At 40.3% G+C, this 21,853-nt stretch overlaps 1 protein-coding gene across 7 annotated transcripts in view; it reads right to left on the bottom strand.

The window, feature by feature from the left end:
- Window positions 1-313: 313 nt before the first annotated feature.
- Window positions 314-21,853, bottom strand: part of ADGRE3 (adhesion G protein-coupled receptor E3) — a 130,438-nt gene continuing 108,898 nt past the window's right edge. For 5 of the 7 annotated variants that reach the window (XM_082380574.1, XM_082380570.1, XM_082380571.1 and 2 more), the window contains 10 exons: window positions 17,726-17,909; window positions 14,889-15,005; window positions 13,234-13,418; window positions 11,167-11,334; window positions 9,866-10,063; window positions 9,341-9,576; window positions 8,778-8,844; window positions 8,466-8,557; window positions 6,492-6,660; window positions 1,957-2,681 (listed from right to left, as the gene is read on the bottom strand). In XM_082380574.1, coding sequence (XP_082236700.1) covers window positions 2,517-2,681; window positions 6,492-6,660; window positions 8,466-8,557; window positions 8,778-8,844; window positions 9,341-9,576; window positions 9,866-10,063; window positions 11,167-11,334; window positions 13,234-13,418; window positions 14,889-15,005; window positions 17,726-17,909 — 1,581 coding nt within the window. In that variant the 3' untranslated portion in view covers window positions 1,957-2,516. Of the gene's footprint in view, window positions 428-1,956; window positions 2,682-6,491; window positions 6,661-8,465; window positions 8,558-8,777; window positions 8,845-9,340; window positions 9,577-9,865; window positions 10,064-11,166; window positions 11,335-13,233; window positions 13,419-14,888; window positions 15,006-17,725; window positions 17,910-21,853 lie in introns of those variants that run through there. The other 2 variants (XM_082380572.1, XM_082380573.1) reach the window with 2 other exon arrangements.

The following is a 21,853-nucleotide window of genomic DNA, read 5'->3' on the forward strand; positions in this document are numbered from 1 at the left end:
TGGTTTGGAAGAAGCTGATGGTTTGAGGGACTAAATGAGTTTAAACTCATTTAGTTGAAACTCATAGTTTAGAGCAAGTTTAGGAGGACAGAGAGTAAGAACCTGAAAAAAGGCCTTGAAAAGGGCTTCTTCATTTACAAAAAGTCCAGGGAATATTTGCAACGGTCATGATTTGTGTATCCAGGAACAAGCATTGATTGAACACATCAGTGAAGAGAAATCCAATTGAATACACATTTATTGAGAGCCCATTATGCAGAACAAACACTTCAGGAAGTAAAGGTTAAGCATTTCCTCTCCAGGAATGACATGTATAATGATTCTCCTTGTCTCCACCTTCATTCTTTTTGATGCCAACCAGATCCACATGTATGACTTTCCATGAGGAGCTGAATGTTCTAGTTTTAGTATTTTCTCTTCACTTGTCCTGGAAAACATGCCCCCCCCATCCAAGACGTTTAGATTAAAGGTAGATGTAAGGATAAAACAAACAAACAAACAAATGAATGAACGAATGAATGACAACAAAACAGAAAGAAACAGCAGGAGTGGGTTAAAGCCAGAAAGATCCATCCAGCAGGCAATGATGGCATGATATCCTAGCATTTTGGAATCCTAGGAAAGGTGTGGCCTTCTTTAGCTTACAGTGGGAAGACTTCTCAAAAATCCAGGTTGAAGAATTCTTTTTTTGAAAAAAAGTTTGGATATAGTATCCTACTCTAGAGTTTCAGCCCCCTGGATGTTGGGTTTTGTCCATAAAGAAAGGCTAGACTCTAAGCTCCTTGAAGGCAGGTACTGTGTTGGTCTTATTGCTTTTTGTATGTCCACCGCCTACCATAGTGTCTTACACATTGTAGAACTCAACAAATACTCTCTTTGCCCCCTACAGGCTCCAGCTTGGTTTAGATGCCTCAGGCCCCACAGAGGAACAAATATCTCATACAGCAGCCCATGAGGATAGGAATTTCTGACTCAGTTATAAGAGTCACTGTATGCAGGAAGTCCAAAGCTATGCCTTCTTTCCTGGTATTTATGGTTCATTCACAGAAGTTCCCGCCCAGTCAAGCATATGACTTTTCCCATAAACAGTATTCCCTGGTTATACAGCTGACCTTCCAATGTTATCAAATGCCTGGGGAACAGAGCTAGAATGTTAACCCAAGATCAAAGTTGTCCATAAAGGACAGAGGGTTTTGTTAGCTTTTTACTCATACTCTGTGCATAAAAAAATAAAAGCTTCAGAAATTCTTTTAATTAAAGCAAATGTATTTCTTAAATGCAGCTACATATAAAATATATTATAAATATATAATATATCATATATAAATATATGATATATAATTCCCTTTTAAAAGATATACTCATTCAATTTCCACAATGTTAAGCAATAATAATAATAATAATAATAATAATAATAGCTTTCTTATTCATTGTGGGAAACCAGTAGCTGGAGTGCTGGCAGCTTTATTATTTTGGATTATCTGGGAAACGTTTCAAAGGTCACAGCCAATGGTTAGCACCTACCACAATTTTACTCTTATTGAGAATGATTAAGCTTAATATATATAAGAAAAATTTCCAATCAGCTGACGTGACTGTCCTAAAACTTTTTAGCTGGTTCCATTTTCCTCTTAGTTCTTTTGGAAAGATTTAGAATGAATTCCCTTTCCCTCCCTCCAATAAGGAATAGATGTTTCTTCAGTGACCTCAATATTTCCACGGCTGAAGAAAATCCCATATTTTCTCAAGAAATGTAGAAGACAATGTATCAGAAATTTCTCAGTTTTGTTTAGCTTAAAAACAACATATTCTAAGGCTCTTTGGCGAGCAGATGTGGTAGGCACGTACATGGAAGGCTTAAAACCAAATGAGATGGGGAGAATTTTTATGGATTTTGAGCTTTGGAGCCCATCTGGCTCATCTAGTGACATGGTTGCTTACAAGTATATTCTCTCATTTTTCTAAAAGAGCAATTAGGGGACAACTGTGGAGAGAAGTCTCAGATAGTACTGGGAGCTTATTCCTTGGTGCATTGGTCCTGAGTTAGCTCAATGGAAGAACAGACGAAAACCAGCAACCAAGTTCCAGAGAGGTTCCCTTTCTAACAGGACCATTTCCTCTCCCAGGAAGGTCCCATTATCACATGCACTCCTCCTCTATAGGTATGTGGAGCATCTGGGGCGGGGTTCCTCTCCTGGATCCTTTCTGTGGTATCCACTAACTCCGTGGGGCTCAAGTCCACCTCTCTTTAGACAGTGAGATTTCAGGGGATGATGGCCGCTCTGCTATGTCTATGATTGTAAGTCTCCTGCTAAAGGATTCTACATTAGATGGTAGTGGTGCTGGTGATGTTTTACCCATACTTTAAATGACAGGAATATACAGAACAGCCAGATTAGGCACTGTTAGTGGGCAAGGAAGAGTCACTGAGAAACAATACGATGGGAATGAGGAATGCAAACCAGGCCATCAGGAAAAGAACTCTTCTCCATACCCTGCAAGAAAGGGAGCTTGTACTAAGACATGGAGAGGAAGTTCAGGGTGTCAAGGGGTAAAACATTAGAATAAGTCACAAGTCTTCTTACCTCACTGGGTTTTGAGTCAGGACCAAACCTGCTGGAAAGTGTTTGAGTCTCAGGCTCAGATTTAGATTTGATGATCTCGCCAAACCACTTTCGGACCTGGAACATCAAAGGAAATGCTAGGATTGTTTTTGTTAACAATGGAGAAGAGAAAAGTCAGTGAGTTAGAAAGACGATAGAGATATTATGAAAAACTTTTCCTACAAAATGTGGTATATGCATACAGTGGAATGTTATTTATTCCTTAAAAAGGAATAAAATTCTGACACATGTTATAACATGGGTGAACCTTGAAGACATTACACTGAGTGAAATATATGAACCAGACACAAAAGGACAAATATTGTATGATTCCACATGAATGAGATCCTTATAATAGTCAAATTAATTGAGACAAAGTAGAATAGTGGTTACCAGGGGCTTGGCAGGGGAGAATGGGGCATTATTGTTTAAGGGATACAGTTTGGGATGATCAAAAAGTTCTAGAATGGATGGTGGTGATCGTTGCATGACAATGTGAATGTATTTAATGCCACTGATCTGTACACTTAAGCATGGTTAAAATGATAAATTTTATTATATATACTTTATCACAATAATTTTTTCATTTGTTGTAGAAAATTAACAAAATATGCATATGCAAAGGAAGAAAATAGAAGTCACACATAGTTCCTCAATCTAGCGAAAAATCACTGATCATGTTTTGGTGGTATCCTTCCATGTGTCTTGGTTTGGGGTCCCCCAGAGGCAGACCCTGAGACAAGGGTTCAAGTGCAAAGAGTTCATTTGAGGGGTGATCCCAGCAAACACCAGTAGATCAGTGGGGAAGTGAGATTGGGAAGGGAAGGCAGCTAGTAAAGGATGCATAATCCTTCCCACTGTGGACATCTGGGGTTCAGTGCCACTCGGGGGCTCTGAAGACAACAGAGGACACACCTCAGAGTCATCCCACCCCAGGGACAAGGGAGCTGGGGCATCTATCTACCAGCTCCCGTCAGTCATTGGTTGATGGCTGCTCTAAAGGGCCATTACTCTCTGGCACCACCAGCTTGCCCTGTGTGTAAAGCAGGCATGTCCTGTGGGCAGTAAGAAGCCCACAGGCACAGAGTCACAGGTGTTTACAATAAGCAACCCTGGGCATGTAGAATATAATGCCAAAGTGATATGAGAGAGCCATCAACAACATCTGCTACACCAAGGTTTCCAACTTTGGCACTACTGACATTTTGAGTTGGATCATCCTTTGTAGTGGGGACTATCCTATGCACCATAGGATGTTTAGCAATATCTCTGGCCTCTACCAACTAGTTGTCAGTAGTACCCTTTCCCTTAGTTGTGACAATCAAAAGTGTCCCCAGACATTGATAAATGTCCCCCCTGGGGGTGGCAAAATTGCTTGAGAATAAGTGGTGTTTTTCCATATCCACCATTACCCACATGTAAATAAATATATAACATAGCATAAGCAATGAATATTTATATACGTTATATAAACAAAATAGAACCCTTCTGGAGCAATGTTTTGAAACTTGTTCTTTCACTAATATATTAAAAAATTTTTTTAAAATTATTTATTTTATTGATGTATATTTGATTTACAATGTTGTGTTAGTTTCTGGTGTATAGCAAATTGATTCATTTATACATACATATGTATATATTCTTTTACATATTTTTTCCATTATGGTTTATTACAAGATGTTGAATATAGTTCCCTGTGCTATACAGTAGGTCCTCATTGTTTATATATTTTATATATGATAGTTTGTGTCTGCTAATACCAAACTCCTAACTTATCCCTCCCTCCCCCTCCTTTCCCTTTTGGTAAAAATGTTTGTTTTCTATGTCTGTGAGTCTCTTTCAGTTTTGTAAATAAGTTCGTTTGTATCATATTTTAGATTCCACATATATTCACTAATATATTTTGAATATCCTTCCAGTCATAAAATATTCTTGTGCCCAGACAAAAATTAACATTTGAATGGTCTATGCCTAGCTCATCCTTTGTTCTCTAGGGAGTGTCTGCTCTGTCAGCTCAGTTTCTTCCTCTCTCCTATCCTCAGAGGAGCTGTTCTTCCTTTCCTAGTTTGGTTCTTTGGGCGTGTAGATGCAGAGTGATGAAAAGAGGGAGAGAGGAAGGAGCGAGAGAGAGAGAGAGAGAGAGAGAAGAGGAAGAGGAGGAGAAGGAGGGAGAAAGAGGAGGAGGAGGAGGAGGAGGAAGAGGAAGAAGAGTATCAGGAAAGAAAGAGTATCAGTCAGGACATGTTTTGCTGCAGTAACAAACGACCTCAAAATCTTAGTGGCCGAGCTCAACAAAGCTCAGCTGGACTATGTGTCTTCTTCATGGTATTTGAGAAGTACAAATAAAGAACTTGGGTGATTTTGTATTTCTTCTGGCTGCTGGAATATCTTTATTTGGCCATTGCACCTCCTGGCCTGGACCATGTGGATCCAAGTTTCATTGGGGTTTCAGTCTTTTACATTATATTTAATAGTTGCATAGTATCCTGTTCTATAGATGAGTATAACTTAACTAAATCTAAGTAGAAGTATGTCAACATGGTTCAGTAGTATACAGCACAGTAGCATCTTGCCTGGGGTTCAATTCTAGAGCCAGCATGCAGTTCACATTACCCCTGAGCACCCCTTAGTAAGGAACCATCTTAGAGATTTATCTCAACAAGCCCAAGCAGCCAGTATTTCCCAAGTGTCAGACGCACACTGTTTCTTTTGTTCAGCTGCAGACACATGAATTGGCTTGTGTTTAGTAGCCATATTGAATACAAAATATATATCTTGAAAAACTGGAAGCTCACACTGTGAGCTGCCTCAGGCACTGAGATGAACTGGTGGAAGAGTACAAATAAGTCTTTTGCACTGTGCTCACTCAGGTGCATACATCCGCCGAGAAGAGTTGCTTACAGTTTTCTTTGGCTGTACATGTAGATGGATGGGTAGATGAATAGAAGCGTAGGTATATGGACAGATATGTGATTAAGCAAACATAGCACAACGTTACTTACAGAATCTAGGTGATTGGTATGTGCGTGTTCACTACATAATTCTTTCAACTTTTTCGTATATTTGAAAATGTTTATGATCAAATGTTAGAAAAACTATATTATTATGTAATTTCATTATAGAGCTATTAAAACATTAGTAGAGAGGCTATACATCACATGGAAATGTGTTTAAGAGTTCATGTTAAGGGGTGTGGTAGATTGCTTTATTGATCTCAGTTATTCACTCCTCTGTAGTAGTATTACACCCTGTCTTAGCTTCGTGGTGAATGGAGTGTTTTTCTCCCATTGACTTTGGGCTTGGACATGGGATCTTATTTGGCCAATGAAATATTGGTGGAGGTGATGCAAGCAGAATCACCTTGAAATGGCCTTGCTCAGTAGAGCTTGCCTTCTTGTGATTTTGCCATTGTTATAAGAAGAAATTATGTTAGGTAGATGCTCCCCTTTCTCCCAAGCCTCAGGGTCACAAAGGGCAGATCTGAACATGATCTGCATCCTAGAGCCAGGCCAAGCTGAGCCCAGCCAAGATCAGCTGAACCCCAATCAACCTGCAGACTCCAGAATGAGAAAAGTAAATATTTGTGTTTAAGCCACTGAGATTTTTGAGGTTGTTTGTTACACGGCAATAGATGACTATTACGCATGGGGAAGTTGAAGAAAAACATGATATTTCCTTGATGTAGCAATTATTTACTTTCTGAAAGCCATTAATCAATTGATGTTACAATCAATAGCATCTCACAGTAGAGAAAATATAGGGAGTGTTTACACACTACTCACAAGAGCCTATGAAAATTTAGAGAACGTGGATTTGAATGTTCATTAAACTACATATCTCCAAATTTTTCTTAACTTTAAAACAATAAAGAAAGAGATCACAGTTTACCTGCTGGCTGAGGAGGCAGTAGACCAGGAAAATGAAGAAACCCTGAAGGCTGTTGATGATGGTGAAGAGGTAGGCCATGACATGGGCAGCTGGGCCTATCTGCAAGAAGCCCAGAAACCATGAGCATCCCAGGATGAAGAGCTGAGCTGTTGCTTTGAGTGTCAGCATCCTGAGGGGAGTAGTAATCAATAATGTAAGAAAGCTAATGATGGACATGAATACTCCTACAGCATTGTTGTTAATGGTGAAGACTCTGGAGCTAGAATGCCTGGGTTTAAATCCAAGGCAGCACTAATTAACTGTGTGACCTTGGGCAAATTACTGTCTGGCGTTTTTTTTTTTTTTTTTTTTTTATCACTCCACGTGGCTTGGGAGATCTTATTTCCCTGACTAGGGATCGAACCTGGGCCATGGGAGTGAAGGCGTTGAGTCCTAACCACAGCACCACCAGGGAATCCCTACTTTTCTGTAACTCAGTTCCCTAATCTTTGTAATAGTCCTATTTCATAGGGTTGCTGCAAAGATTAAATGAGACCTTAACATATGTAAAGTATTTAGGACAGTATATAGAACAAAATTAGTACCATACATATGTAAAGCATTCTAAAACTGCAAAGATAAAGCTCTTTATCTCTCTCTCTATATATCATTTATAGATGGAGGGGGTCATAATTTGTTATTCAAACAGGGAGGCTTTTGAGATCAAAAGTGGTGCTATTCAGGGGAACTATATTCAATATGTTGTAATAACCTATAATGGAAAAGAATCTGAAAAAGAATATACATATATATGTGTGTAACTGAATCACTTTTTTGTACACCTGAAACTAACAGAACGTTGTAAATCAACTATGCTTCAATGAAAAAGGAGTGTTGTTAATAATTACAATGCATCAACAAACATAAACTGGGACCATCCCAGGCAAACTGAGATGTAAGGTCACCCTACTTTTGTATCTATATATTCCTAATTTTAAAATATCGTATTACATAAGTGATAAAAGCTAGTTGAGGAACAATTTGTGTAGTGGCACTATTGTATGTGAGCCTGTCTGTTCTACAGAAAATGCACAGAAAAAGGTCTGGGAAAATATCAGACATATCATATCATGCAGTTTGTTACCCCTGGATTCCCTGGGAGGTAAAAGTAGCAGGAAAAGAGGGAGTAAGCAACTTTCACTTTTAACTTTATATATTTTGAAAACTTTTGACAAATAATAAACAAATAACAAATGTGTTATTTTTGTGATTACAATGAAAACCTCAACAAATTACATGTTCAAATTAAGACGGATGCTGAAAAATAAAAGAAATACTCATAGTTTCAATTTTTTGAAATAGTATTATACAAAATATATTTTAACCTAAATCCTTCCTGAACCTATTGCCTCTTGTGCTGTGTGGCCAAAGCTGTATTCTTCCATTCTCCTTTTCTTCCATTTAGTGTTAGATCTCTTCGCTTTTTGAGATTTATCAAGGACATATGGCTACCCAGTTAGAGACTTCATTTCCCAGCCTCCCTTGCAGCTAGGTGTCACCATGTGACCAAGGTCTAGCCAATGGGCTATGAGCAAATGTGGAACTTGCAACTTCCATGTCAACTCCTTCCCACATATGGGATACTGATAAAGACAACATCCTAGGGGATGGTGGGGCAACACAATAGAAAGAAAGTGAGTCCTTGGATCACTCTGTGGAGCAGAGCTTCCCATTAGCCCTGGACTGTTTACCTCTGGTCTGTGGCGTGAGAATAAAATAAACTTCTATTTCACTCCCTTTTTTGGGTCACAGAAATTTAGCCTGTACTCTAGTGAATCCAGCTTCTCATTAATTGTGATAGTGGAAGATGGTAGTGGTCTTGCTAGTCCTTAGAGCCTGGTTGTGGGGTGTATGTCTGTGTCAATATGTAGGAGGGACCAGTAGGAAGTGAGTAGAGGAAAAGGGGGTTAGAAAATACCACTTGCTTCATCTTACTTTATATTCTTGATGGTTGACACTTCACTGTTGAGGGAGGAAAGTTTTCTTTTCAAAATCCAAAGAACCAAGAGAAAAAATACAAAATTCACCTGCAAGAATGACACAGACCATGTAGAATACAAGTTAAAATGTACTATGTCCACTGTAAATTGTACACAGCTCCTACCTCCCTGCACATGGGTTTGAATTGGTAGCAGGTTGAAAAATCAAATCATACAACCGGGAAAATATATGTCCCTTGTGCTATCTTGCACCCATGTCTGGTGCTTCTTCTTATGTCAGGAACATCAGAGCCACATATTCACTCACACAGATAATGGCACAGACGGGGCCGAGGAAAGCCCAGATGAATTTCTGGTCCAGGTGGAGCCAGCAGCTGGGAAAAATGGGAAAAGGGACACAAAGAGAGATCAGAGAAAGCACATGAAATGGATATGAAATGACACCTTTTCCTAACAGAGAATTTTCCAATGTCTCCTGAAAATGTCAGCTGACAATGAAGGCTTTAATTGTTCACTACCATGTGTTACTGCTACATTAAACATTTTACAGGCACAGTCCTGTTGAATTTTCACACTAGTATTCTGAAGGTGGGACCATGGAGATGACCATTATCCCCATTTCACTAATGAGGGGACTGAGAATTAAGGACTTGAGGTCACAAATTATGGGAGAGATAAAGCTGGGAACCTAACTGCAAAATTCTCCCCTTCCAGAGCCTTTTACATCATTCTTCCCTGGCTCCCTGGGAAAGAGATTAGAGCCCTTATACTCAAGGGGAAAGTAGAGTGCATTTGATGTGAATATCCCAATCATCACTATTAACACTGCCCTCAAATATGTCCATGGCACAAGGTTAGAGTCAAGCTCACTAGTCAGGTGTTCCATAAAGATGAGGCCTGGATGCTGCAGAAATGGCCACGATCACAGCCGGGACTCCATAGCCCACTGGGAACATGAGCTTCTTCATGAACGTGTTGATACTGGAGTGGTTGACCACCGTCAGGTTGCGTGCAGTGAGGAAGAGATGCAGCCCCTCCAGCAGCATCCAGACAAAGGAGGCCAGGTAGAGGTAGTGTAAGGCACCTGCAATGATGGCACACAGCACCTGGGGAAGGAGGAAGGTGTCACCAGGAGGGATTGTCAGGGTGGAGCATGGCCCCAGGACCTCTCTTTTATACTGACACTGAGTTCAGAACACCTGGTATTAGACCAAGGTCATTGAAGGTAAAGGTGGTTGATAATCAACGGCAGCACACCTCACCTTGGCACCTCTCCCCCAACCTCCCTCTGGGGCCCAAGCCTATTTTATTAAGGTGTCCAATGCAGCACGGCTCCGTGAACTCATCAGCATACACTGGGGGCAGGGCAGGGGTATTTTGGGACAGCATAAGTACCTTGATCTCAGTTCTATCAACAGCTGTTAGGAAGAGCAGGTGGGCCAGGAAGAGGCAGAGTGAGAGCTGCAGATGGAGCGAGGTGCTGGTGTTCTGGATGGCTTTGCACAGCAGGAAGGTGAGGGCTGCCAGGAGGAGGCACAGCAGAGAGAAGCTCAGCCCCACGTAGGTGATCATAGTCAGTGCGGGATCCTCCTCCTGGGAGTGAGCAGAGAGGAGCTCACAGTCAGGCTTTCCTGCTCTGGGATTATACTCCCCCACCCCTTGGAATGTGGCATCCCAACATAGGCAGATCACCTTCATCTCTGCAAGGAGGGGAGGGATGCAGGACTTCCTGTGTGCTGTCACCCAGTCTCTGTCATCAGTACTCTGACCCCTCGTCTAGGATATGTGTCCCGTCTGACCTTCTCCCACCACCTTTGCTGCTGCCACCCAAATCCTGACCACCATCACCTCTCTACCAGTCCACTCCTGCTGCACCACCATCCATTCTTGACCCAGGGGCCAGAGATTTCTTCTAATAACATAAGTATGCAGCATCCCTGATGCAAATTCGCTATTGCCTTTCCATTGTAATTGGAGTGAAATCTAAACTCCTGACCATAGCATTTGAAGTCTGATGCATTTTCCCTGTGCCCTTTTCTCCAACCTGAACTTTTCCACTTCCCTCTCATTCACTCTGCTCCAACCACATTTATTTCTGGAACACACCAAGTTTGTTCTCTCTCAGGACCTTTACACATACATGTATCTCTTTTTGGGATGCTCTTCCCTGAAACCTTTTTTCATTGAGGTAAAATCCAAATAATATAAAACTAACCATTTTACACTGTACAATTTAGTGACTTTTAGTACATTCACAGTGTTGTGCAACCACCACCTCTCTCTAGTTCCAAAACATTTTAATCACCCCAAAATAAAACCCCATGCCCATTAAGAAGTTACCCCCTATTCTCTCCTTCTCCCAGCCCCTAGAAACCATCAATTTGTTCTGTCTCTATGGATTTGCCTTTTCTAGACATTTCATATAACTGGAATCCTACAATATGTGGTCCTTTGTGTCTAACTTCTTTCACTCAGCATGGTAATTCTGAGATTCATCCACATTGTAACCCCACTGACTTAATATTCAGATTTCAGCTTGAATAGTTAATTCTCCTCTAACCATGTTATCTAAAGTAACACACTTCTGCAATCACTCCAGACACACGCTCTTTAAAAATTTTCCTTATAGCATTTATGGCCACCTAAGCAGGGCCTCAAAAAGGATTAGCTTGAGGAATTCAATGTTTACATCATACCTCTCTGTGGAAGGCCATGAGGATGGCGAAACTGGACAGGTGAGTACAACTGCATATACTGTGAGTCTTGTTTGCTTGTATCAGGAAACAGCCCTCCATGGACCAGTGGCCGCCCTCCTTTGTACCTTTCCAGTAGACGCAGAAGACCTTTTTGATACTGGGCTTTACCTGAAAATAGAACAGGTTCATCATGTCCTTCCTTGGGAGGGACGGCTCTCAGAGTGTCAGTCTATGCTGGTGGGGTGCAAAGAGGTGACACCATGGGTTAGGAGAGATCAGGTGATTTCTATTTTAAGTGAAGACGATGACCACCAGGAACCTGTCCGCGTAGTCCCAACTCTATTGGGATTCCGCATAACAGAAAATGAGCCCACCTCTCTCTGGGAGCCAGAATTTTACAAGATGTCATTGGTTTCAGGACTTTATCCTCCAACATGGGAGTCAAATAAAAATAGAGTATAAGGCTCACTTAAATTTTTCTCCCAAATACTCTCTAAGCCAAATTTCCCTCATCTCTTCACATCAATTCTGCCCTGACCGCTTACCACACAATAATTGCTCGTACAATGACAGGGGTAGTGTAGGGAAGAAACATCACCAGGAGAGAGTAAAGTTAGTTTTCAATCTCTTTTTTTTTTGTCCCAAAGATGTCTGTAGCATCACTTGATCTGGCCAAGGATGTGAGTTGGATGCTCTCCTATTTGGGGGCTGTATCTCCTTTGATAATCCACCAGACCATCCCCAGATACCTTGCTTCACTTCCGTTGCTCCATGCCATACGTGAAAAATTCCATTCCTAGATTTTATGCATCAGATGGAGAAAACCTACCTTTCCTCACCTTCCCCCACTTAATTCTTATTTTCTTAAAAATTAAAAAAAATTTGATTTATTTTTTCCAGCCTTATTTAGATTTAATTGACATATAACATTGTGTAAGTTTAAGGTGTATGATGTAATGATTCGATATATGTATATATTGCCAAGTGATTATTACAACAAGGTTAGTTAACATCCATCACTTCACATATTTACAATTTTTATTTTGTGGTGAAAACTTTTCAAAGCTACTCTCTTAGCAACTTTCAAATATACCATACAGTATTGTTAACTAGAGTTAACTAGAGTCACTATTCTCTCCATTACATCCCCAGAACTTATTCATCTTATAACTGGAAGTTTGTAACATTTGATCACGATTACCTCTTTCCCCCACCTTCTGTCGCTGGCAACCACCAATCTGTCCTTTGTTTCTATGAGTTTGTTTTTTCAGATTCCACATATATATGAGATCAGTCAGTATTTGTCTTTCTCTGTCTGACTTATTTCACTTAGTCATAATGCCTTCAAGGTTCATCCATGTTGTCAAAAAAACGGCAAGATTTCTTTCAACTCTTACTTTCTAAACAGTTGACTATGTCTGCCTATTAGCCCTCCTGCCTTTAAGAGTTTGGGCAGAGAATGGGAAAAGGCAATGAATTATATAAAAGTTTTTCTTCTGATTGAATTATGTAGTCTTAATAATTAATTCCAGGCTTTTGTACAAGAATAAATAGTATGTCTCAGTTCAAATTTCACAGATGTAGGAGGTACCTGCAATTAAAAAAATTCCACGAACTAGAATGATGCTTGCTGCCCAAGAGAAATATCATGTGAGTCACTTATGTAATTTGAAAATTTCTACTACCACATTAAAAAAGGAAAAGAAACAGGTCAAATTAATTTTAATAAAATATGCTATTTAAAGCACTATATTCAGAATAATATCTTTTAATATGTCAATATAAATCAATACATGTAATCAGTGTAACATTATTGAGATGCTTAACACATTGTTTTTCTTACCAAGTCTTCAAAGTCTGGAAATACTGAATCTAAACCTGGAAATACTAAGTCTTCAAAATCTCAGTTCAGACTCACCATATTTCAAATGCTCAATAACTATAGTTGTCTCCTGGCTATGATATTGCACAGTGCAGGTCCAGAATCATTGACTTGGGAGTATTTGAAAATTGTTTGGTCTAACATCCATGAAACCTAAGCGAGTACAAATTGCGGCTTTGACCCACCTTCACGTGCTGAAAACTTAGACTCACAGCCTGGGAGAGAGGTGTGTTCCTTTTGGGTCCAATAGCAGCACTCACAACCTGGGAGTTCAGGTAAACTTGATCTGTCTCATTCGCCTCTTCAAAAAATGTTGCATTTATGATGTTTCCAAAAGAAGAGTATGAAACAAAGGCAACTGCACTGGGACCTGAGGAGACAGAATAATGGAGTCTTAAAAAGTGCCACCATTCCTTCTGTTGCCCTTTCCCACTCCATACCTGCCAGACTCCCATGATTGCCACACCTGTGCTCAGCTGTGCCTAGGAAGTTTACTTTTCCTCTCCTGCTCTTCCTACCCAAATATTCACAACTCCTCCTCAAAGACCCAGCTCCAACCCAGCCTCTGGCTCGGGAAGTCTTCCCTAGCTCCTCAGGCAGCTTGATGTGTCCTTCTCCAAATTCGTATTTCAAGTGCAGTCCCTGCCGTGCCAAAGAGAATTCATCTGTCCATTAATTATTTCCTGTGGATTAATCCCATTTTTCCAACAGGCACTAAACTTACTGAGTAACTAATACCGGATACTTCATTTGGAAACCACAGGGCTCCTAGCACAGTGCCAAGAATGTGGTAAATGATGAATTCTTTTAAAACATCTTTATTTTCTAAAAAAGTGCAGCTTATATTTCAAACACTTAGAAAACTATAAAAAAGACATAACAGACATTTACACTCAGATTTAAAATATATTATAGTTTTGTCGTATTGGCTTCAGAATTATGTATTTTTTAAGAAATAAAATGTTTTAGATATGGCTAAAGATCCCACTATTATTTCATTCTCTTTCTTCCTTCTCGAGAAATAACCACGAACTTGAAGTGGAAGCGTGGCCTTTCCGTGAATACATTTGTAATTTTACGACATAAGCATGTTTCCATTATAATATACAGTATTGTTTTCTGTGTTTAAAAATTCACATTAATGGTATCCCACATTGGGTATTCTTTTTTTTAAAAATTATTTTATTTATTTTATTTTTGTCTGCCTTGGGTCTTCGTTGCTGCGTGCGGGCTTTCTGTAGTTTTGGTGAGTGGGGGCTACTCTTCGTCGCGGTACGCGGTGCGCGGGCTTCTCATTGAGGTGGCTTCTCTTGTTGAGGAGCAACTCAAGCTGCAACAACTCTTCCCTGGGTCTTCACCCTGCTGGCTAGGTTTTAGACTTGCTACCCTCCACAATCACAGGAGCTAATTCCTTAAAATCTCTGTCTTTGTCCCTGTTTCTCTCTGTCTCTCTCTCCACACACACACCCCCCCTCCACTGGTTCTGTTTCTCTGGAGAACCCTGACTGATACACCTACTAATGCTTCCTGGGATCATCTCCCAAATAAAATCATTACAATTGAACTCCTTATACTTGTCCATGGACTGCTTCTGAGTGAACCTAAACTGAGACCCAGGTAGAGCAGCCCCTCAACTGCAAAGAAGTCCCTTTCATGCTGAAGAATAGAAAGCCTCTACTTTAAGAAGATTTTTTTTTTTTTTAAGGAAAAGACTCAAATGACACAGCTTTAGGGTAACAGACCCATTAGGGAGGAGCCTATTGTTGACCTTTCCTTACTACTCACACAGTGACACGGCTCTGCGTGTCTTAGGGATTCTGCATGCAGCTACCACCTGTACCTTGTGTGTTTCCCTGGATGACGTCACTGCAATGGATATCCATGGAGTTCATTTGGGCGTTCAAGTTGAAGATGACTGCCTTGGAGCAATTGTCTGTAACAACTCGAGTTTCAACAGCTGGTAAGAAAAACAACGGGCAAGCTTACCATTATTATAAGTTTTAAAAATGTGCATAGCTACACAAACAGCTCAAATTTACTGAATGTCTAGGATGTGCCAGGCACTGGACTAAGATCCTTATACATCATCATCTTATAACAGCATCATATAACGCCATGAGGAACCATTGTTCAGATGAGGAAACTGAAGTTCAGAATTTAAGTAGGACTCTTAACTCCTGAAATCAAGTTCTTAAATAATATTCTCTAGCATATTGTCTTTGAAGCAACAATTCTGTTTCTAGGAATTTATTCTAGGAAATCAGTCATGGATAAGAGGGCAGAATTAGCTACAAGAAAGATGTAGCTAATTTCACAGCAGCAAAGATGATAACGGTGAAAAATGGGAAGTGACCTAAACGTTTAAGAAGGAATTGATTAAATAATTTATGGCTTATCTCTTTAATGGGGAACCACGCTTCCAATAAAAATGAAGTCACAGAAAAGCAGGAAATAAGGGAATTCCCCGGTGGTCCAGTGGTTAGGACTCCACGCTTCCACTGCAGGGGGCACGGGTTTGATCCCTGGTGGGGGGAACTAAGATCCTGCAAGTCACATGGCGTGGACAAAAGAAAAAAAAAAAAAAAGAGCAGGAAATAAGTTCATGAAAATATTTATCTTAAAAATCAGACAGTCTGAGACTGGTCATGAGTTGGAAATTATTCAATCTGGATGTTGAGTGCAGTAGGCTAATTATGTCTCCTTTTGTATATGTTTAAAAAGTTAAAAAAAAGCAAGTAACAAAATAGCACTTAAAGAATGATACTATTATAAAGTAGATAGGAATATAAAAAATGATACTATTTAAATGGAACTTTATAATACTAAAGAGTGGAAAGTAGAATAATGAAAATTATAGCAATTACCAGCCCTAGTTGTAAGTGTATTATATGCAGCATTATTATCTTGTTTTATAGATGAGGAGACTAAAAAGCCCCTGAGGTAAGGGTACTGGTCATCGATTAAACAATTAGGAACTGGCCAAATCAGGAAAGATGAGAGTTACTTGTAATCTGGTTTAATTTTGAATGAAATTGTCCAGATTCTGGTTTTCCAGGAAGGTTAGGCACTGAATTTTATTTTATTAAAACAATTTAAAAGATTACTATTTTTATAGAGTATAAAGTACTTTATCATGCAAGTTGGTAAAACAAAATTGTTAGTTAGGCATACACAAATACACTGACATCTCTGAGCTGAATAAAAAGCACCGCAAACAGCATTTCTGGAGGCCAATATAGTGATATATATCAAAAGTCTATAAAATGTTTTTTTCCTTTTGACCTAACAATTCCTCTTCTATGAATTGATCCTAAGAAAACATCAAACAAATACACACAGATAAATTTTCAATGGTCTTTGTCACAGGGTTGTTTGGTAACAACCTGCACTTACCAGAATAGGGAAATAAATAAATTATAGTATAAATAAATTATATATACAATGTAACTCTATAAACCATTGAAGACAGTAACATAGGTAATGATGATGTATATGATTTACACGGAAAGATGTTAGTAATGTAGTGAGTGAGAAAGCAGGTTGTGCAACCGTATGTAAATTGTAACATACACAACCAACATGTGTCTCTTCATCAGACATGTACCTACATGGGTATCAGATTGGAGGATTGGGTTGTGGGTTCAATTTAGTTTTGTGTACATGTTTTTTCCTAATTTTTTAAAAATTTAATACTTGGCTTTGTTATGGTATCTTATTTATTTTTATTTTCAAAAACAAAAATTGTATATATTTACGGTGTACAGTATGAAGACTTGACACACACATATACATAGTGAAACGATTACCAAGGTCAAGCTAATTGACATATCATCTCATCACATAGATATATAATGAATATGTATGACTAGTATAATAAAAGTATTTTTTTTTTTTTTGGCTGTGCCGCGTGGCTTGCGGGATCTTAGTTCCCCGAACTCGGGTCCCGGCAGTGAAAGTGCCGAGTCCTAACCACTGGACCACCAGAGAATTCCCTAATAAAAGTATTTTTATTTAAAAAATATGTAGTAAGATGTTCCTTCTGGGATGGTTTAAGTAGCATCACTGTGACGTGTGCTGTAACCAGTAAGCACTGGTTGAAAAAAAACCAAAAACCTAACTTCAAGCCAGAATCCCAGACTCAGGATTAGAAACCACTGACAATTTTTATTTATTTAAAAATTTTTTTTAATTTTTAAAAATTATTTTTATTAAAAAAAATTTTTGGCCACGCCGGGCGGCTTGTGGGATATTAGTTTCCAGATCCACCTGGGTCCTGGCAGTGAAAGCACCGAGTACTAACCACTGGACCACCAGGGAATTCCCCCACTGGCAATTTTTAAAAACAGCTCTGTGGAGGTGTAATTGATGTACAAAAAATTGCATGTATTAAAGTGTACAACTGGATGAGTTTCACTGAGTGTATACATCTGTAAAACCACCACCACAATCAAGGTAGAGAGCATTTCTATCACTCTCAACAATTTCTCCAAATTTTTCTCATGTCCTTTTTTCCTCCCTTCACCTGCCCTCTCCTCCCTGTCACTATGGATTAGTTTGCATTTTCTAGAATTTTATATTAATGGACTCATGCAGTACTTATTTACTTTTCTAATTGCTCAATCCAGACCCCAGTTAGTAACCATACCCTGTGTATATCATGCCTTATTGTCTTCTTACCCACAGTACGGTTTTGGACTTTCTGGAGTTTTTGGTCTGGGGTTTTCAAGGCAGTTTCTAGAACAACCGATTCAATTTTCTGGAGAATAGATGTGAACATGGCTGTGATGTTTCTCCCCTCTTCCATTCCCCATACAGTCTTATTGGTGAGAAGTGACTCGATATTCTCAACAACCTGTTGCAGCTTTGAAGAGATAAAGAATTAAAAAAAAAATCCAATCTGATAGGTCCCACGTCCAGAGGGTCAGAAGAAAACACAAAAAAACAGGTGCTGGAGCCAGACAACTAGTTTAAATCCTGACCCCACCATTCACCTGCTGAGCAACCTTGGGAAAGTCACTCAATTGCTCTGTGCCTCAGGTACCCTGTTTAGAATGAGGACAGAACTAAGACCCCATAGAGTTTTGGGGAAGATTAAATAAGTGAAGAGATGCTACGTTTTTAGAACAGTGTCTGTGCCTAGTAAACACCATATAAGTGTTAGTTATTATGAACATCTTTTACCAACAAGGAAGTGGTAAGGTTTCTAGAAATAGACCAGTGGTTCTTAACTGGGGGCGACTTTGATCCCCAGGGGATCAAGTTAGTGACAATTTAGTACATTCATGATGTGGAATCATCACCTCTATGTAGTTCTAAAACATTTCCATCATCTCCAAATAAAACCCATTAAAGAGTTACTCCCCATTCTCCCTTCCCCAAGCCTCTGGAAAGCACGAATCTGCTTTCTGTTTCCATGGATTTGCCTATTCTGGACATTTCATACAAATGGAATCATACACTATGTGATCTTTTGTGTCTGACTTCTTTCACTAAACATAATGTTTTTAAGGTCATCCATGTCATAGTGGGAATCAGAACTTCATTTTTTATGGCTGAATAATATTCCACTGTATGGATATACCACATTTTATTCATCCATTCATCTGTTGATGGACATTTGGGCCATTTCTGCCTTTTGGCTATTGTGAATAGTGCTGCTAAGAACATAGGTGTGCAAGTATCTATTTGGGTCCCTGCTTTCTTCTTTTTAAAATTTATTTTATTGAAGTATAGTTGATTTACAATGTGTTAATTTCTGCTGTACAGCAAAGTGATTTAGTTTTTTTTTTTTTTTTAAAGCACTTTTCTTTTTTATAGCTACTTTATTTATTTATTTTATTTTATTTTTGGCTGTGTTGGGTCTTCGGTTCATGCGAGGGCTTTCTCTAGTTGAGGCAAGTGGGGGCCACTCTTCATCGCGGTGCGGGGACCGCTCTTCATCGCGGTGCGCGGGCCTTTCACTATCGCGGCCCCTCCCGTCGCGGGGCACAGGCTCCAGACGCGCAGGCTCAGTAGTTGTGGCTCACGGGCCCAGCTGCTCCGTGGCATGTGGGATCTTCCCAGACCAGGGCTCGAACCCGTGTCCCCTGCATTAGCAGGCGGATTCTCAACCACTGCGCCACCAGGGAAGCCCCGATTTAGTTTTATATACATTCTTTTTCATATTCCTTTCCATTATGGTTTATCACAGGATACTGAATATAGTTCCCTGTGCTATAAAGTAGGACCTTGTCGTTTATCCATTCTACAATATATATAATAGTCTGCATCTGCTAATCCCAAACTCTCCTTCCATACCTCCCTTACTGCCCTCCCCCCTCTTTGGCAATCAGAAGTCTGTTCTCTATGTCTGTGAGTCTGTTTCTGTTTTGTAAATAAGTTCATTTGTGTCATACTTTAGATTCTACAAGCAAGTGATATCATATGGTATGTGTCTTTCTCTTTCTGACTGACTTCACTTAGTATGATAATCTCTAGGTCCAGGCATGTTGCTGCAAATGGCATTATTTCATTCTTTTTATGACCGAGTAGTATTCCATTGTATATATATACCACATCTTCTTTATCCACTCATCTGTCAATGGACATTTAGGTTGTTTCCATATCTTGGCTATTGTGAATAGTGCTGCTATGAAATAGGGGTGTATGTATCTTTTTGAAGCATACTTTTGTCCGGGTATATGTTTGGGTCCCTGCTTTCAGTTCTCTTGGGTATATTCCTAGGACTGGAATTGCCGTGTCACCTGGTAATTCTATGTTTAATTTTTTGAGGAACCTGGCAATGACATTTTATAATGAAATGCTCCTGTTGATAACATGATTATTTGTTCATTACTTCAATGAACAGTTGCTGAACTCCCAATGTGGGCTTGGTCTGATTCCTGCCCTCAAGAAGCTCACTGTCTAGAGGGTGACAGCACACCATGTGAATGTTATCAGTCTGATGGAGATAACGATGGATAACATAGATGGAACATGTATTCTGGATCAGGCACTGTGCTAAATACTACACATATATTATCTCATCTAACCTGCTCATCTATCCAAGGGTGCCATTACCACCCCCGTCTTACAGATGAGTAAATTGATCTTGAAGAGCGTGATGGTTAATTTTATGTTTCAACTTAACTGGGTAATGGGTTACACAGATATTGGTCAAGCATCATTCTGGGTGTGTCTGTGAGGGTGTTTCTGGATGAAATTAACATCTGAATGGAGAGATGAAGTAAAGCAGATTGTCCTTCCTGATGTGGCTGGGGATCATCCAGTCAGTTGGAGGCCTGACTAGAATAAGAACTCTGAGGAAGGGACTTTCCTCCTGCCTCCCTGACAGTTCCAGCCTTGAGCTGGGACATCATTTTTTTCCTTCAGACTCAAACTGAAACATCGGCTCTTCCTGGGTCTCAGACCTCTGGATTCAAACTGGAACTACACAGTCAACTCTTCTGGGTCTTCAGCTTGTCGACTGCAGATTTCGGGGCCTGTCAGCCAATTCCTTATAACAAATCTCTTTATATCTTTTCTCCTATTGGTTCTGTTTCTCTGGAGAACCCTAATACAGAGAGGTCATCATTTTGTCCATGTCACTTGCCATTGTGGTGCTGGGATTCAAACCTCTGTCTACACTTCTAAACCCCACATCCCCTACTGTGAGAACATACTGGGGGGATATTAACTAAGATGGAGGAGTTTAGGGAGGTCATCCAGGAGGACACGACACCTGAATTGAGTCTTTTTTTAAAAAATTAATTAATTAATTAATTTTGGGCTGCGTTGGTTCTTCATTGCTGCGTGCGGGGTTTCCCTAGTTGTGGCGAACGGGGGTTACTCTTCGTTGCAGTGTGTGTGCTTCTCACTGTGGTGGCTTCTCTTGTTGCAGAGCACGGGCTCTAGGTGCATGGGCTTCAGTAGTTGTGGTGCACGGGCTCTAGAGCACAGGCTCAGTAGATGTGGTGCACGGGCTTAGTTGCCTTGAGGCGTGTGGGATCTTAGTTCCCAGACCAGGGCTCGAACCTGTGTCCCCTGCATTGGCAGGTGGATTCTTAACCACTGCACCACCAGCGAAGTCCCCTGAATTGAGTCTTGAGTAAGGAAGAGTGGGAGGAACCAGCCAGGTGAGGAACTAGGAAAAGGAGTTTCAGGTTGAGAGAACAGCATGTACTTGGAGGCCTGGAGCTTGGGAGGGCAAGGCATGAACAGTTTCTCTGGAGTAGAGCAGGGTGAGGGTGGGGAGTAGGGCAAATAAGGGACAAGTCCATTCTGCTAGACTATAGATTCTCAGAGACATGGATCGTTCTCTTTGTTAAAATTCAGAGTCAGCTTACAGACACTAAATTACTACCTATCAGGAAGTTTTTGGTTTCTCTCTCTTACTTGTCCTACAGTATCCATTTCCCCCTCCTACTTTTAATAATTGAATGAATTCCTCAAATTTTATGTGGGCCATGCTACCCAACCACAGACCATATTGTCCCAGCCTCCCTTGTGCTAGGTTTGGCTATGATATATGCGACTTCTGGGTTGTCACCTTAAGACATGTCTCTAGGGACTTCCCTGGTGGCGCAGTGGTTAAGACTCTGCCTGCCAATGCAGGGGACATGGGTCTGAGCCCTGGTCTGGGAAGATCCCACATGCTGCGGAGCAACTAAGCCCACGTGCCACAACTACTGAGCCTGCACTCTAGAGCCTATGAGCCACAACTACTGAGCCCGTGTGCCTAGAGCCTGTGCTCTGCAGCAAGAGAAGCCACTGCAATAAGAAGCCTGCGCACCACAACCAAGAGCAGCCCCTGCTCGCCACAACTAG

This window comes from Balaenoptera borealis (assembly GCF_965194805.1).
Source record: "Balaenoptera borealis genome assembly, chromosome: 2".
In the NCBI taxonomy this organism is placed as follows: Eukaryota; Metazoa; Chordata; class Mammalia; order Artiodactyla; family Balaenopteridae; genus Balaenoptera; species Balaenoptera borealis.